At 44.1% G+C, this 18,479-nt stretch overlaps 1 protein-coding gene across 1 annotated transcript in view; it reads right to left on the bottom strand.

Annotated features, from left to right (window-relative positions):
• The window catches only part of KYNU (kynureninase), a 163,205-nt gene that overhangs the window by 40,219 nt on the left and 104,507 nt on the right, over positions 1–18,479 (bottom strand). The window contains exons 11-12 of the mRNA XM_088474915.1: positions 15,356–15,408; positions 12,922–13,007 (exon numbers count right to left, since the gene is read on the bottom strand). Coding sequence (XP_088331041.1) covers positions 12,922–13,007; positions 15,356–15,408 — 139 coding nt within the window. The remainder of the gene's footprint in view (positions 1–12,921; positions 13,008–15,355; positions 15,409–18,479) is intronic.

The raw sequence follows: 18,479 nt of genomic DNA, 5'->3' as shown, positions 1-18,479 counted from the left end.
TTACCTGATTTCCCCCCCCTCCAGTGTGTACTCCGAAAGAGTGTTTAGTGCAGCCGGGAACCTTGTCAGCAAAAGGCGTAGGAGGTTGCTTCGACAAAATGTGGAGAAGATGATGTTCATCAAAATGAATTATCAACTCTTCCAGGGAGACCAGCCTACAGAACGTACAGAGGGACCTGTGGTGGTGGATTCCAGTGGGGACGAGTTAATACTCTGTGAGGATGAGGATGTACACAACACTGAAGAGGGTGAGGAATCGGTGGATGAGGAGGATGAGGACGACATCTTGCCTCCGTAGAGCCAGTTTGTGCAGGGACAGATTAATTGCCAGCTTGTTTTGTGGGGTCCAAACGAACCAATCATTTCAGCCACAGTTGTGTGGCAGACCCTGGCGCTGAAATGATTGCTTTGTTAAAGTGTGCATGTCCTGTTTATAGAACATAAGGGTGGGTGGGAGGGCCCAAGGACAATTCCATCTTGCACCTCTTTTTTTTCTTTGCATTATGTACAGTTTGGGGCCTAGTTTTTCAAACTGCCATCCTGTCTGCAACTGCAGTATCACTCCTAGATGGGTCACGTGTTTGTGCCGCCCACTCGTGTCGCTTAGCATAGTCATCCAGCTACCTCGGTGCAACCTTTTGGACATAAAAACACTATTGTGAGGTGTTCAGAATAGACTGGAAATTAGTGGAAATTAAGGTTATTGAGGTTAATAATAGCATAGGAGCAGAAAAACCAACACATTCTGTGATTTTAGCTGTTTCTATGCTTTTTAAAAAAAAAATATAGATCCAAAACACAAAACCCAGAACCCAAAACACGGAAGGGTGGTTTTGGCAAAACCAATCCAGATCCAAAACATGAAGAAAGATCCAGATCCAAAACCAAAACACGAAAAGTGGCTGGTGCACACTCCTAATATATATACAGTCAGGTGCATAAATATTGAGACATTGACAGAATTTTCATATTTTGGCCTCTATTCACCACCACAATGGCTTTGAAATGAAACAAACATGATGTGCTTTAACTGCAGACTTTCAGATTTAATTTTGAGGGTAATTACATCCAAATCAGGTGAATGGTGTAGGAATTACAACAGTTTCTATATGTGCCTCCCACTTCCGTCCAATACAGCAACAGATGGTTGCTGTATTGGACGGTTGAATTTATCTTTTGCGAGTTTAAATGAGTTTAAACATGGATTGCAAGCCTTGAAAAAGGTCTGTTTCTAGAAAGAAACGTTGGAGTTATTTGAATGCAACCTGGAATGAATTGTTTGCACTGATGGGAAATAAACTCTTGAACACTGTTTTTGAAGAAATCTGGTGAGTGCCCTTGTGTCTATGCACTTTGGTATGTAGCACATATGAATGTATGAATATTTGGCTCAAGTCCGAAGAGGAGCACCCTAGTAAAAAGGACCTTCTAAGGTGTGAGTGCAGGACGTTAATGACTATATATATATATATATATATATATACAGTCAGGTCCATAAATATTGAGACATTGACAGAATTTTCATATTTTGGCCTCTATTCACCATCACAATGGCTTTGGAATGAAACAAACAAGATGTGCTTTAACAGCAGACTTTCAGATTTAATTTGAGGGTAATTACATCCAAATCGGGTGAACGGTGTAGGAATTACAACAGTTTCAATATGTGCCTCCCACTTTTTAAGGGGCCAAAAGTAATGGGACTATCAACTCAAAAGTTATTTCATGGACAGGTGTGGGCTATTCCCTCGTTATTTCATTATCAATTAAGCAGGTAAAAGGTCTGGAGTTGATTCTAGGTGTGACATTTGCATTTGGAATCAGTTGCTGTCAACTCTCAATATGAGATCCAAAGAGCTGTCACTATCAGTGAAGCAAGCCATCATTAGGCTGAAAAATGAAAACAAACCCATCAGAGAGATTGCAAAAACATTAGGTGTGGCCAAATCAACTGTTTGGAACATTCTTAAAAAGAAAGAACGCATCGGAGAGCTCAGCAACACCAAAAGACCCGGAAGACCACGGAAAACAACTGTGGTGGATGACAAAAGAATTATTTCCCTGGTGAAGAAAAACCCCTTAACAACAGTTGGCCAAATCAAGAACACTCTCCAGGAGGTAGATGTATATGTGTCAAAGTCAACAATCAAGAGAAGACTTCACAATAGTGAATATAGAGGGTTCACCACAAGATGCAAACCATTGGTGAGCCACAAAAACAGGAAGACCAGATTAGAGTTTGCCAAACAACATCTAAAAAAGCCATTACAGTTCTGGAACAACATCCTATTGACAGATGAGACAAAGATCAACTTGTACCAGAGTGATGGGAAGAGAAGAGATGGAAAGGAACTGCTCATGATCCAAAACATACCACCTCATCAGTGAAGCATGGTGGTGGTAGTGTCATGGCGTGGGCATGTATGGCTGCCAATGGAACTGGTTCCCTTGTATCTATTGATGATGTGACTGCTGACAAAAGTAGCAGAATGAATTCTGAAGTGTTTTGGGCAATATTATATGCTCATATTCAGTCAAATGCTTCAGAACTCATTGGACCGCACAGATGGACAATGACCCGAAGCATACTGCAAAAGCAACCAAAGAGTTTTTTAAGGCTAAAAAGTGGAATGTTATGCAATGGTCAAGTCAATCCCCTGACCTGAATCCGATTGAGCATGCATTTCACTTGATGAAGTCAAAACTGAAGGGAAAATGCCCTAAGAACAAGCAGGAACTGAAGACATTTGCAGTAGAGGCCTGGCAGAGCATCACCAGGGATGAAACCCTGCGTCTGGTGATGTCTATGCGTTCCAGACTTCAGGCTGTAATTGCCTGCAAAGGATTTGCAACAAAATATTAAAAAGTGAAAGTTAGATTTAGGATTGTTTAGTTTGTCCCATTACTTTTGGCCCCTTAAAAAGTGGGAAGCACATATAGAAACCGTTGTAATTCCTACACCGTTCACCTGATTTGGATGTAATTACTCTCAAATTACATCTGAAAGTCTGCAGTTAAATCACATCTTGTTTGTTTCATTTCAAAGCCATTGTGGTGGAGAATAGAGGACAAAATATGAAAAATCTGTCAATGTCCCAATATTTATGGACCTGACTGTATATTAGAGATGAGCAGGAACCGGATCTCCCTGCCTGCCCCGGATCCCTCCCGAGGCAAAACCTTGCGATCCCGCTGTCGGATCGCGAAGTTTTGTATTGAGCGGGCTTAACGCTGATTGGCTGAGAGAGCCGTCTGTCATGGCTCTCAGCCAATCAGCGTTAAGCCCATTGAATATGGACACAGGAAGGAAAAGAAGATGCCGTCCGCCCATCCCCCCCTGCCTGACACCGCCGAAACCCCCTGCTGCCAACACCGCCGGCACCCCTTTCTGCCGACCCCCACTGGCGAGCATACCCCCACTGCCGACACCCCTGCTGCCGACACGGCTGGCACCCTGCATTGAGGACACCACCAGCAGCCATGCACTGCCGACACCATCAGGACCCCCACACTGAGGACACCGCTGGCATCCCCGCTCTTTCAACACCGCCGGCACCCTGCACTGAGGACACTGCTGGCACTGCTGCCTCACCTACTGAGGACACTGTCAGCGACCCCACACTGCCGACACGGTCAGCACTCCCACACTGAGGACACCACCGGCACCCCTGCACTGTCGACATTGTCAGCACACATGCACTGAGGACACCGGCTCCCTGCACTAAGGACAATGCCAGCACCACTGCACTACTGTATTGAGGACTCCGTCAGCGACCCCGCACTGCTGCTACTCCCACACCATGGGCAACCCTGCACAGCCGAAACTGTCAGCACTCCTGCACTGAGGACACAGCTGGCTCTCCCTCCACTGCCGCCACTATGCACTCAGAACACTGCCAGGGCCCCCAGTCTGCCAACACCACCACACTGCCAACACTGAGGGCACTTCCGCATTGAGGACACACTGGCAGTCTCACACTGATGACACCGCCAGCACCCCACACTGCCGACACTGCTGTCACAGTAAGTGCACTATGTGTGTATCCAACCCACACTGTATAACACACTGTATCCATGTTGGAACTTGGAAGCTGAACTGCCACATGTTAGTGCCGCCTCTGTGTCACTTAGCTTAGTCAGTCAGCTAGCTGGATGCAACCTTTTGGCCTTAACCAGATGAAAAAAATAATATTGTGAGGTGGTCAAAATTGACTGGAAACGAGTGGAAATAAATGTTATTGAGGTTAATAACACTGTAGGAACAAAAACAGACCCATTTTATGTGATTTTAGCTGTTTTTATGATATTTTCAGAACACGAGGGTCGGCGCACATCTCTAAAATATATATATATATATATATGGTCCACAGAGGCGGCACTCAGAGATCTTAGAAACGCGGAATAGATTTTGTCAATTTTATTCCATTATCAACGTTTCGGGACCTCTCGTATCCTGATGAAGGGACGACATATAACATATGTGATATGTTATATGTTGTATCCTGATGAAGGGACGAGAGGTCCCGAAACGTTGATCATGGAATAAAATTGACAAAATCTATTCCGCGTTTCTAATCTATGCCGCCTCTGTGGACCATATGTTTCGGGGATATCATCCCCGGTAAGGAGGGCACCGGAGCAGGTAATTTTCCAGTTGTTGAAGAGGAGTGACGGATCTATTGTGTATATATGTATATATATATATTTTATATATATATATATAAAGGAAACAATGCCTAAAGCAGACACTTGCAAAAAGCTGCACCTCTCAGTAAATCCTGTTAGTAAGGATCAGACAATAATACACAAATGTAAAAGGCAGGGGGCTCTATACAGAAGAAGTATTAAAATGTAAGGGTGATAAAATCATATGATAAGAACAGTAGGTCTTCATTACTGTGTCTCCAAGTTCTTTCCGCTAGGATACAAGGTGTGGGATTATAGAATATATCCGGAATGTTCCTAAAAATACCCTCTCACCAAAGATCACATGACAAGAAAAAGGCCCAATGGCTCATCAGTAAATAATTGGCATTTTTTTTTATTTTTGATAAGCAATGAATCATTTATAAAAAATTGCTTACAGCATAAAAAAGATGACAAAGTATCCACAATCACAATACAGATGAGGTGATGATATAATTCTGTCACCACTCTTACGGGTGTGAGCTTGATTATCAAGATCCTCCCACTTAGTATATGGACACGGCACTCGAAACCCTAAGCGTTTTGTCCATAAATGGACTTCTTCAGGTCCATACTCTAAGCAGGAGGATCCTGTCAATCAAGCTCACACCCATAAATTACCCACTGAAGAAGTCGCTCTGATGAAAATTGTTTGGGCACGTAGTACAGTGACATCATCTCATCACGGAGAGACCAGGAAGCAAGACCAAAGCTTGCCGGGGGAGACGGAGATGCTGAACGCCATCCTCTGAGAGGTGGAGGTTTGGGCAGGCGTGGACCACAGACAGAAAATCTTGATATGCTGATATTTTGAATTCTTTGATGTACTTTTTTAGGAACCTTTACTAAATAGCTTTAATATACTTCACCACATAGTGCTTCTCTTCTCTATCTTTGGCTAGACCTCATGGTGAGAAGGTTCAAGATAATGTGAATTAATAGTGGTGCGTAAATATTGCCGCCCCCCCTGCACCAAACTTAATCGACACCTAAAAAATAACAAAACAAGCTGACCTGCAGGAAAAGGCTGGCTAATTCATAAGCACAGACAGTAGTGGACATGCCTTTGCCCGCCTTTTTTTTTTTATTAGAGTAGGGATTTACTTTTCTTATGGTCCGGAGCCTGCCGTGGCTAGCTGTCTCCTCAGGTGCGGCCCAGGACTCCAACACCAGCTGCAGGGTCCATCCAGTGGCCAACCAGCCCCAGCCAGCCTTCTATGAGATATGCACTGTGAGTTCGACGTGACGTCATGTTGCCTGACCAACTACAAACTGCAGAACAGGCAGCTGTGTGCCTTTGTCACAGTGACACAGTGATAGTCTGACTGCCATGCCGTCCTCCCACCCATGTCACTGGCCGCGGCCAGGTCAGGACGCCCTCCTTTATGTGGCACCCTACTCGGCCGCGTACCCAGTGACCTGGCCACTGCCCAGCCAAGAGTTTTAAAAGTTAAAAATAAAAAAACGCCATGGTGCGGGGGTCAATTGCTGGGCTAGCATGCCCCCTAAGCCGCCGAACCCCATAGAGAGCACACCCCTTGCACCCTCTACAGTTACGCCACTGAGCACAGTCTATGAGTGGTTCAGATTTGCTGAAATACTAACACACTCGAACTTTGGGGTTCCGAGTAGCACCGAGTCCTGACTTGGGCCTTCTCACAGATTTTGGAATTTGGATCTACTGTAAACACCAGACGTCACAGTTTTGGATTGCATGTAAATCTCTCCTGGTGCGGGTAGGGGCATGGCATTGTGGGTAGGGGGCATGGCCTTGTGGCCCGATCCCCTGTTTTAGTCACTCCGGGGGTCGGGAGATGCGGGCTGCCCCTGAGGACAAGTCTGTTTCAAAGTGCCGGCTCCCTCACTGTGTCAGAAGTAATATTTCAGTGCAGCACCTGGCTCCTGTTACCGGCCTGGTGGGCAGCACACTCGTTGAATGAATACAAAACACTGGTGCCCTCTGTAGATGACTCCAGCAGAGAGTCTAAATACAGTTGCCATAGTGACATATATAAACACATGGTTATGTTTATAAATGTCACTATGGCAACTGACACTGAGTGATGACGTCTATTGTGGGCATCCACTTCCTGTCTTGGATACTGCTGCTGTTTCACCTGGTACGGGGATTACTATAAGGTAAATGTTTTTTATTGTTGCTTATTGCCCTGATGATGATGATTATAAACAGCATCGAAACGTTGGAATTATACCTGCTGATTTATTGTCTGTATCTATTCAAGTGCTGCTGTTCTTCCGAAGTTTATATATTATATATATAAAACAAGAAAGTCAATGCGCTAGTCAATATATCAACAATTCCAAAGGAAAGCAAAATCCTTGAGTCCAGTTGATAATGGACTGCAGATGCAAGAAAACCTTGTGTCATTTAATTGAGACCAAGTAGTGCATGGGCCAACGATTGGACAAATTAGCCGGCGTCTTCCCCTCACATAAAACCCAGGTCCGGTTGGGTAAAGGTATCTGTACTTTAGAGCACAAAAAGCTGGTGCCACATCGTGCATCAAACGTTACCTTCTGTGAATGATCGAGTGGTCGAAGTAGATCCTGGAGACGTTCGGGTGACTTACTGGCCTCACTTTGTTTTATACTGTTATGACTTGCGGTGGTTCTGACCGCCTGCTTTGGTAAGCACACTGATCTGAAGTCATTTGTTAGCTACTTGCAATAAATTGTTTATGTTGGATGCACAATGTGGCGGCCCCTTTTTGTGCTCTGAATTACACACACACACACACATATATATTCAAATTGTGTGGGATAAGTTATAAATAGATGTTCTTGACCTATTTCAATCATAAAAAAGAACAATTTTGGGATGGTTTTTGGAAATGTTCACTCTTCTATTTTTATATAATTTTTAAATAGTATTCCTTTTAACTGGTGACGAAGGGGAGGGGGGGAGGGGGAGCTGGTCAGTTTCATGGTTTGCTCCTGAATCCTATATAGTACTCTTTTTCTATTAGATCTATGTGCATGAAACCATAAGCACTTTTCTGAGACTGCCCTCTACTGGTGAATGATCTTGTGACGTCAGTGGAACCACAGGATTTTCTCTTCAAATGTGAACAGTATTTGCTGCAATAGGGGCATCAGGAACTAATTAGACTGTGCTGATTTCATTTTCTGCCTGTCATTGGGCGGTTTTCAATAATAACGGATAAACAAATTAAACGTATATAAAGTTTATCAAATAAAAAATAAACTGCACATAAAGTTTGTACATAAAATATGTATTGCATATCATTTACCTTTAACAAACAAAAGTAATGCAAAATGCAGATTATTGCACCATAACTAAATTGTTGGATATTTTAACTCACAGCATTAAAGTACTTAGGATCCATTTTCTTTGATTGCACCGGGAGCTGGGACCTAGCTAACAATGGTTAGATCCATTTTCTAGAGGTTCTACAGCAGTAATTAGCATTTGGAAAGCCTAACTTGCCGTGCCAAAAAGGGTAAAATCAGCCATAAAAAGGAGAATCACTGAGCTCTTAACTCTCGTTGTTGTAGACTCCCTGCAGCGGATTTAATGACATAGACACATAGCAGCTACGTAGTGACATAAGTTCATAAATGAAAAACCCTGTAGCCGCAACATGATGAACTAAAATAAAAAAATATGATTTTTATAGAGTCTTTACAGTGAGGCACTTTGTGCAAATGAGCCCCTGGTGTGGAATATTCTATCTGTATTTGGATTCCCAGGTCAAATTTGCCTAATTTAGCAGCTAAAATTCATGCAAAAAGCTTTCAGTATTTGGCTTAACAGCTTCTGTTGTTACAGATGAAGCATTAAGTTACGATGTAGAAAATTATACAAACAATCAGTGTTCAGGAACGTTATAAATGACTGTTCTCTAAATGCATTTTAAACTGTGCTTCTAGTGTATAGAAAGTTAATTTGTTTGTGTCATGTCCTTGAAATTTGTATTGCGCCTCTGTTGGGACATCCGTCTTGGGAAAAATAACAATGGCACGTGGAATAGGACAAATGTAGGATTTGGGGAGGTGAAGGCACTGTAGGGTTGTCCTCCCAATTTCTCAACCAAGAATTGTTGTTATACTTTTTATATATGCGTAGTATAAAAATAGTGTATGATGCACATGTTATTTATTTGAATGATATTCATATACAAAAATATAGCAACACAGTGCAAACTTATCCTATCTGTTGCAGCAGATACAATGGTCCTCATTCAGAGGCGCTCAAAAAATGCGAGCGGTCGCTCTGAATGAGGGCAGCCGTTTGGGTTTGGAAGTGCGGCCTCCTGGTCACTAGCTAAGCTGTGGGTTACCACCCACAGCTTTAGCGACCGACCAGGTTGATGGTCGCGATGATCAAGACCATCGCGACCATCGGGGCTTGCGACGAGACCCTAAGGTTGGGTCTCAGCAACCACAAGCCCCAGGGAGCTTCCTGCTCTATTCGAGCAGGAAGCTCCCCACTGACATCACTGCTGATGTCAGTGCAGCCGCCCACGAAATGGCAGGTCCAATGTTCTTATTATAATTTTAATGTTTCACAGCTGTATTGTTTTATTTATTTTTTTTACTATGCAATTTGTAAAGATTACTGGGAGCTATGGAATGGTTAAGACTATTTAGTTTGGCCATAGAAGCGCTTTTTGGAAATAAAAACTGCTGATTAAAGGGGTAGCACACCTAGGGCCTGATTCAGACTCGCTTGCAAACGATTTGCACTCGCAAGCGGGTCGATGGAGGGGCATCAAGTAGTGCCCCACCATACGCTTGCAGGAAGTCCACTCGAGCCGAGACCGTCCCACAGGGTCTCGACGCAAGCCCGATGGTCGCGATAATCGTGACCATCGCCAGGCCACTCGCACTAGCTGTGGGTGGTCACCCACAGCTTTGCGAGCGGCCTGGAGGCCGAAACTAAAAAAAAGAAACAATGCCCTGATTCAGAGCGAGCGCTCGCAAACAGCGAGCGCCTCTGAATCAGGCCATGATTTTGATCTGATTATTTTCAGGCAGTGAACGTTAATCGAACAGAGACACTAGGGGCCTGATTCAGAGGCGCTCGCAAAAAGCGATCGCTCGCTCTGAATCAGGGCGGCTGCTTTTTTTTTTTACCTGGCCTCCTGGCCGCTTGCTAAGCTGTGGATGATCACCCACAGCTTTTGCGAGCGGCCAGGTGATGGTCACCATCGGGCTTGAAACGAGACCCTTGCGGTAGGGTCTCATTCCCGCAAGCCCCAGTGAGATCACGGCCCTACTGACATCACGAGTGATGTCAGTAGGGCAACCCACAAACGGCAGGCGTTCCTTCAGCAACGCCTCCGTATGTCTAGCCACCCCCCCAGCCCGCCTACAAAACGGGGCAAGCTGTCGATCAACATCGACAGCCGCCCCGTTTGTAGCGAGCCCCGGAGCGAGTGAATTTCTCACTCCATCCGGAGCTCGCGCACGCCGCGCGTGCGCAATGCCCCACCATCGACCCGCTTGTGAGCGCATAGCACTTGCAAGCGAGTCTGAATCAGGCCCTAGGTGTGCTACCCCTTTAATCAGCAAATGTAACTAATTTCAATCAAGCAGCTCCAGCTGCAGGATATGCTACCTGCACAAAACAAACAATACAAGTGGAGAGCTTGTTTGAAAAAGTGTACCACAATTTAAGAGAAAATTAAATGTTTAATAGATCAGAGTAAAAAGGTAATACACACATAATCAATAAGGTACGGCCAATACCTGTCTGTACAGCACGCAGATAGCTGATTGTTCATAAAACCAGATTGAGACGCTGCTATGCAGAATGGTTATAAGCTCCTAATAGAACATCTAATGACTCAGGGGCATATTAAATGAGCAGCGCTCCACCCTCCGCAAGCCCTGCATCTTACCAATGCTGGCAAGCAGGTCCCCCCTCCTATGCAGCGCCATCTTTCCACTGATACTCAGGAAGATGGTGCATGCACACAAGAGAGCAAAGGCTCTGGCACAGGGTAAGTTTCTTTACTTTTACTGTGCGGCACCATTATCTTGAAGATGTCACTGGGAAGATGACGCCGCGGAGGAGGAGAGGCCCGCTTGCTGGCAAAAGATAAGTATACTATGGGTGCAGGCAGGGGTTAAAGTGGGCAGGAACGGGGTGGAACTGATTTCTGTCACCTCTAATGGTAGGTGGAACTAGTTCCATCTCCACCAAGTCCCTGCACAGAAGTCCCACAGACAGAGAGCTACTCACCGTCTGCCTAGGGAGGCTCAATTGCTTCAGAGTTCTCTCATTTCAGAGAAACCAGCATATAGGTAAGGAAAGAATCAAGCGAAGGCAATACATAGGGGTTGCAAAAAAACATTAGGCATCCAAGTGACATAGACTAGTTTGTGGGAACCCCATAAAAAAACTCAAGAGACATGTCAGAAAAATAACACTAATAACATAGAACATTTTTTTTCTTTTTAAGTGATCTAACATTGTAGACTCAGCTGATGGCAGGAGGGCTAAAAAGGCAACTTAAATGTATTTCAAACTGTCATAGCCCCAAAAGCTTATGAGGCCTAGGCGCCCCCAGGCCATCTGCCATTCACTTTACCATTTCCTATACACAATAGGGTGTACAGAACAGTTTTCATACTTTTTTTTGGCCTATCAGACTAGTGTGGCGGGGGTGGGTGGGGGTTGGGGTGTAGACAGCGGGGGAGATGAGTTCCACCACCTCTCCACAACTACTTTAAGCCCTGGGTGCAGGGTGTGCAGTGCAGGGCCCCCTGGGACCAGGGGTCTGTGTGTATTGCACACCCTGCACCCATTATAAATACGCCTATGATATGACTACATACTTACAGTACTGGTTATTCATGACAGTGCAAAATTGCAGAACTCTAGTGCAAATTATGTTTTTAAAGTTTATGTAAGTAACAGGCAGTGCAGAGCCTAACCTCTAACACCAGGAGTCAGATGGGGATGGGACCCAATAACCCCGGGGGACTGGGACCACAATCCAGGCTGTGCGCTGCAGTGCCAGTTCCTCCTCAGTGAACAGAAGCCCAGGGGGCTGGTGTCTCCCCCTTGGATGGTGTCACCTGGTGTGGTCTATACTCCCCGCTCCCCCCTAGTGACACCACTGGTGCCAAATAGCAGAATTCTGGGAGAAAAAATTATTTGCACATAAGAGGGTGGACCATGTGTGATTATAGTAGTTTAATGCAAGAATAGACCACAATCCTCCAGAGGGTTATGCAGCGTCTGCACAGAGGGGCTGATTCAGAGTTGGGAGCAAAACAAAAAAGAGCAAGTAACTTTGCACTTTGGTAAAACCATGTTGGATATGGGGCAGATTTAAAATGTACAAAGAGATTTAGATTTGGGAAGGGTGTATTCAAACTGAAATCTACATTGCAGTATAAGAATAAAGCTGTCTGGCATGTGTAGGCTACATGCAAAAGCAGCCAGTATTTACCCTGCAATACATTTATTTGCACCCCTTGCATTGCAATATGGTTTGTTCCAGATACAAAGTTACTTGCTTTTGTTACTTTTTTTCCACCTTAGAATCAGGCCCAGAGTCACTTCCATGAGAGGTATGCATTCGGTATCCCGGCGTTCTGGATGGCGACGCTCCTATTACTGCCTGCGAAATCCAGACGCCGGTCAGAAGCCCGGCATCGTCATCCCGACCGCCGTGATACTGAAGGTAAGTATTGGGGAGGTAGGGGGGGTTAGGTTTAGAGTGCGGGGTTAAGGTTAGGCACTAGAGGGAGGGTTAGGCACTAAGGGGGGAGGGTTAGGCACTAGGGGGGGAGGTTAGGTTCAGGCACTAGGGGGGGAGGTTAGGGCTAGGCACTAAAGAGGGGGGGGGTTAGGGTTAGGGTAGGGAGAGTGGAAGGGTTAGCATACCAACCAACAAGTGTCGGTATGTTAACCCTTTCGAGATGCTGGCATCGGGATTCTAACAGCCGGGAACTGTGGCATCTCATACTGATTCCCCATGATAAATGGATGCTTGCAATAATACAGTATTTGTGCACTCATATCACATATGTAGGTGCATTTGCACAAAATATAAGCTCTGCACTTTGCAAAACCGCTCATTAAAGGCTTTAATGGCAATGTCTCAATTTATTATTTTGTATGCTCAACAAAATGGGTTTGGCACTTGCAGTAGGATAAGCTATGCATAAAGTAGGCCAAGATACGTTACACTAATTTCACCACATTTTACAGTAAGTATAAAGCGTTCAACGATTTACCTCTAAACTTGCATGCAGGGAACACACCAATAAAATAGGAGGGTTAGATAGACGGAACCCATCAACTCCTTGGCTCAATTTCAGTTCTAGGTAAAAAAAAAAAAAATCATTATATTATTTTAGGTTACAGCAACACTTGGAGATATATTTAGTTGTACTAGAGTCAGTTACTAACAATAGATAGTAAAATAAATAGACAGTACTGTAAATACTGTTTGATATTGTTACTTGCTTCTGATGTAGCTAATTCACAAAAAAAACTTGTCCCACTAATGGTGGTACTGCTGAGTTCATATTATTGTGTATTTCAGACACAGAGGGGGCTATTCAGTTGCTTTAGACGCCCCTTGCTGAACGTCTATACGAATTGGTGCCTGACTGATCAATTCAAATGTTGCTCCGTTCGGACGCTTAAAGCTACAGGGGGACACATTTCTTCTTGCAGCCTCCTGAGGTGTGAGACAAAATGTGTGCAAAGTCTGTATTTTTTTGTGCCCTAATCGTCCTTTAGCACGGCAAAACCCGGTGCTTGTAGCCGCATTAAATACTAATGGGTGCCCGAACGGAGAATCAATTGAATTGCTCTATCAGGAACCTATTTCCCTAGATGCCCAGCAGGGGGCGAAAGAAACATTTGTATCGCCCACAGAAGATTATGAAAGCAATATTAAAGGTTTTGGCTACCCAATGCTGATCTTGGTCACAGAGGATGTAACAAGGTAAGTGTCAGAAGACCATGACTAGGCGAGCCATTGCTAGCCAATCTTACTGCCACACTGCCCATCATACTTCCCTTTAGGAGTTTTCTTCAATGTAATGATAATTAAACAGTACAGAACATAAGCACACTTGCTGAACATTTTATAATAGGTAAAACAACCCAAAACTTTATACTACAAGCGACGCAAACACACCTCTGCATTATCTTCACCAGAGCATTGGTTATGTAAATCCATCTGCTCCAAATTGCGAATGTGCTGCCCATGTTTTGTAAAATGTGCACGTATTTAATGGGTTAGTTCTTAGGTGGGGAATTGTTTTATGTTTGTTTATGTTTTTCAACTTGTAAAACTTTTTCAATAAACAGACTCGATTTAGAAAATACAACATGGGGAACATAGCCGTCACACATTCTCTGGGTGCTAGAGTTGGCATACAAGCTGGATGGGTCAATTATTTAACTAGATTATAATGGAGATAAAGGTGTGCTTGTTATGTATATGGTGCAGTTATTAAATAGTCACAATGGGGTCTATTCAGCAACAGTGACAATTTTTTATCAATTGTTACATTTTATGGAAGCATTTTTTAGTGCAGGGACAGTGGTTGCGATAATACGCTGTCCCTTCGAAATTACAGAAGCCATTGTATTCGGGATTCCGAAAAACAATACCTTCTGGTTTCTGCACATGCTCAGTCATGCGCTTGCGAACAGTCTCCATCCCTGCTTTGCAGTGACCACCGATGTGTAAGTCACTCTAGAGCCTGTCAAAACTGCCTACTTTGATTGACGTGTATACAGGCTTTATATTAGTCTGTATACATGTATGTTTATGTGATTTTTATATTTAAAACTGGGGCGGCGTTTTCGGGAAATTTTATGGATTTTCTTCATATAACGTCATTCTGAGATGGCGTTATATAAAAGTAAATATTTTTTGAGTAATTTAATGCTTTTTGTTTTGCTGAATCAATGGCATGATCCCTACAGTGCGGTACTCTGCGATATGAGAATTAATGGAGAAGATAATTGCGTTATCTTCTCCATTAGCCCATTGCTGAATAGGGGATTTACATAAAAAATGTGGAAATTATATTTTCCGCAACTTTTATGTCAAATAATCGTTGCTGACTAGACCCCAACGTCTGCTATACACAGCTGTATTCCCAGTAACATACAGATGGGAAGGAGCAAGCAGCTATATGAGAACCTGCCGATCCCACCTCTGACCTTACTGCATTTCCACAGCTGCATTACCTATGCTGTGGGCAGAATTAGGGTGATGCTATCTGGCACTGTGGGCACAACATGATCTGATGCCTCCTCCTCACTTCTAAAGGCACAAGATAAAAGTATTTGTCCTATCCTCTCCTACTCCATCTGTACTAGTACACATGACTGTATCACTCAATATGCCACTTGTACAGGGATTTATAGTCGTATTAGAGGCTTTGTAACCTACAGACAACTAGACAAATCTATCTTTGAGGTTTTTAAAACAGCAATATTTCTTTTATACAGGAATGACAGGTCCACTGAAAGGTCAAGGCAGAAACATAATGTAAAGCTTGTGGCTTGCCCAGCACATCATGAAAGATTAGTGGAGTGACAGGAGCTGTGTCCAGGACAAAATGATCTGCTGAACACATTGTGTTATTGAAATGCTGCCACATTAAAGGCAATGTTTTTTTTAATCAGTATAACAGTACGCACCGTTCTCCATACTGAATCTGGATTTGAACTCATGACCCCACCAGCCTACCAACCTGGAAAGGAAGCGAAATTAAATTCATTATACGTAATTACAGCAGCTATAGAATGAGCTAATTCCAGACACACACACATTACTGTATTTAGAAAACTGCTCGTCAGCCCAGCAGGTGACATCCACAATGTTTTGACATTGCAGGATCAATATTGCACAGTTCAAACATCACAGTGTGAGGGAGTTTAGAACATTAGTTCACAATTACTGACCAGAGAGAGCAGAATAATCTATTTTACTGGAGATTGGCACAATTGGTTCTTACAGAGAATCTCAGGATCTGAGCAGATACTGGAGGTCCTTTGCACAGCACAAACCACATGAATTTCAGTGCAAATACAGACCTTTTTGTACCCATGTGTGCTCACAACTGTGCAAACTTGCACAGATATGTATCGGAGCACAAATGCTTTCAGAGCAAGTTGGCCATATTAAAGGGGCCTATCCATTAGCAGATGTATTTCTGAGTGATGAAAGACAAAAGATATCCCTGGAAAATTCCGGTGGCTGTGCTGAACGATATCTGTCATGTACATGACAGATTTTGGTAAACGACAAACGATGAACGATATCGCATGGCATCATTCAGGGAGTGGATTTTTTTCTCTCTAGCGCTCTGTAGCTGCTGCTAATATATTTAGTCGTTCGTCGTTTACCGCATAAAAACTGCACGATATTGCTAATATCGTACAGCTATATGCGATAATTGACCAACATGTTGGAGAGATGATAGATGCGATTTATCGGCCGCGGGACTGCGCATATGTCATCGTTCAGGGCCTATCCATTAGCAGATATAATGAACGATTGAACGACATATATGTGTGCTGTGCAAAAATAATGGTTATAATAATAAAAGAGCCAGCAAGCCCTCCAGTACCACTGCTAGGTAACCTCTGCTTGCTTTATGCAGGGTAATAGCTCTATAACTGCTTCCCCCTCCTTATAACGGCTATCTGTCCCACACTGAAATTTGCTGTAGATCTTCCTGACGTTGGGTTGTAGCAGATACAAAAATTAATAAGACTGCGGCACATCAATTTAATTAAAGAAATATACTCCCAAGACCTTTGTTCCCTAATTTATAAAACACATTAAAAAAGTATTTTTGATCTGTGATGCTCTTCATGATGGGGTAGGGGATTGAAAAACTTCCATTGAAAAATACCTCTCCAATACAGTTTTAGTAATAATAACTAATGCAAAATGATCAAAGCCAAGATTCCTCTGGACTCTCCACTGGACTCCCCTCCACTGTCAGCCAATCACAAGTAACCAGCATAGAGAAGCAGTTAAGACTGAATGGTGGGTCTTTTTATGGTGATTTTAGGGGCTTTGGGCCTGATTCAGAGCCGCTCATAAGCGGCCGCTCGTTCGCTCCGAGCGTTGTTCGCACATCTGCGCATGCGTATGGGTCATAATGCACATGCGCCAACCAGTCAGTGCGGTCGGAAATCGTGTGTTCGTAAAATAGCGAGTGCCTGCTAATTTGAGTGACAGGATGAGGTATTTGTGGGTGGTAACAGGGGAAGATGCTTGAAAACGGGGAGGAGAGATCCGAACGCAGGCGTGCCAAACGGTCAAAACGGGCATTTTAAGGGTGTGCATAATTAACAAAGTAGCATCATCGGCCACGTCACTTGGTTATCTCTTAGCCTGAACTGTTCGCATGATTGCGGTAGGAAAATCCAACCACAAGCACTGCGAGCAGTTCAGACACCTTTCGATGTATTTGATTAATCTAATAAATAGCGGAGATGACGTAGGATGCGAGCGGCCAGGGGGCGTCTTTACAAAATAGCGAGCGCATGTTTCGTTCGCTCGCTCAGACATAGAGGCGTCAACAGACCGCAAAGAGCGAGCGCCCAATTTAAATATCCGGCCCCTTTTTCTGAACGAGCGAGCGCAAATAGCGTCCAGCTCTGAATCAGGCCCTTTGTCCATTTGGGTTATGACATATCAGGAAAAAAGATAAGCAGATTTTACTTTTCCATTTGGACTACTAAACTAAAAGTTTATTTATTTGAAGCACCATCCTCTGCACTCTTTTTAATAAAGAGACAGTGCGCACAGCAAAAAGGGAGGTGGTCTCAAAAGAAAGGGGCGTGGTCACACAATAGTATTCCCAATTGAAATGACACCACACAGTAGCACAATCTTATTCACATTACATAGTGCCCCTGATTCACATTACACCACATTGTAGTGTCCCTTATTTATGTTATGACACACAGTAATGCCCCTTTTACACAATGCCCACATTAGTGCACACAATGCCCACAGTAGTAGTGCCCCTAATATACATAATGCCCACAGTAGTACCCCTTATACAATGCCCACAGCAGTAGTGCCCCTTACACATAATGTCCACAGCAGTAGTGCCCCTTATGCAGTGCCCCCAGTAGTGGTGCCCCTTATGAAGTGCCCCCAGGAGTGGTGTACTTAATGCAGTGCCCCCTATGCAATGCCCCCATTAGTAGTGCCCTTAGTAGTGCACCCAGCAGTAGTGCCCCCAGTGGTAATGACCCCATTAGTAGTGCCCCCAGTAGTAGTGCCCCTTACACAAAAAGAAACAGTAACACACAATACTTTCCATAAGCCCCGCTCCTGTGTCCGCTGCCGTCTGACTGGCTGCTCCTCAGAACTATGCTAGAGACGTCTTTCCCATAGTGCCGACTGCGGGAGCCAGAAGCTGGAGCTCAGGAGTGAAGTCCAGCCTCCGGATGCCGCTGTAGGGAAGGAGCTGGGCGCCCGCTGGTAATAAAATCTCAGCATGTGCCCAGCAACTGGCCGGGTAAGGTGGGCTGGGGAGGCAGAACTGGTTCCGCCTCCAAATAGAACTGATGGAATGCAGTTCTGCCCCGTTCCGGCCCACTTTAACCACTGGGTGCACCGGTGCAAAATCAGGGTTTGTTGAAGTCATTTCATAAATCACCTCAACAAAATTTGTCAATAAGTCAATTGTTAAAACACTCTTAAGGCAGAAGTAACATAGAAAATCACACACTGAACACTTATAAATGCAAATTTAAAGCTTCAAATTCTGCTTCAGAAACTTCCAAAATATTCTCT

This window comes from Taudactylus pleione, unplaced genomic scaffold, assembly GCF_031769625.1.
Source record: "Taudactylus pleione unplaced genomic scaffold, aTauple2 ptg000156l, whole genome shotgun sequence".
Lineage (NCBI taxonomy): Eukaryota > Metazoa > Chordata > Amphibia > Anura > Myobatrachidae > Taudactylus > Taudactylus pleione.
The sequence above is the reverse complement of the archived record's forward strand: the minus strand, read 5'-3'. Positions and strand labels throughout refer to the sequence as shown.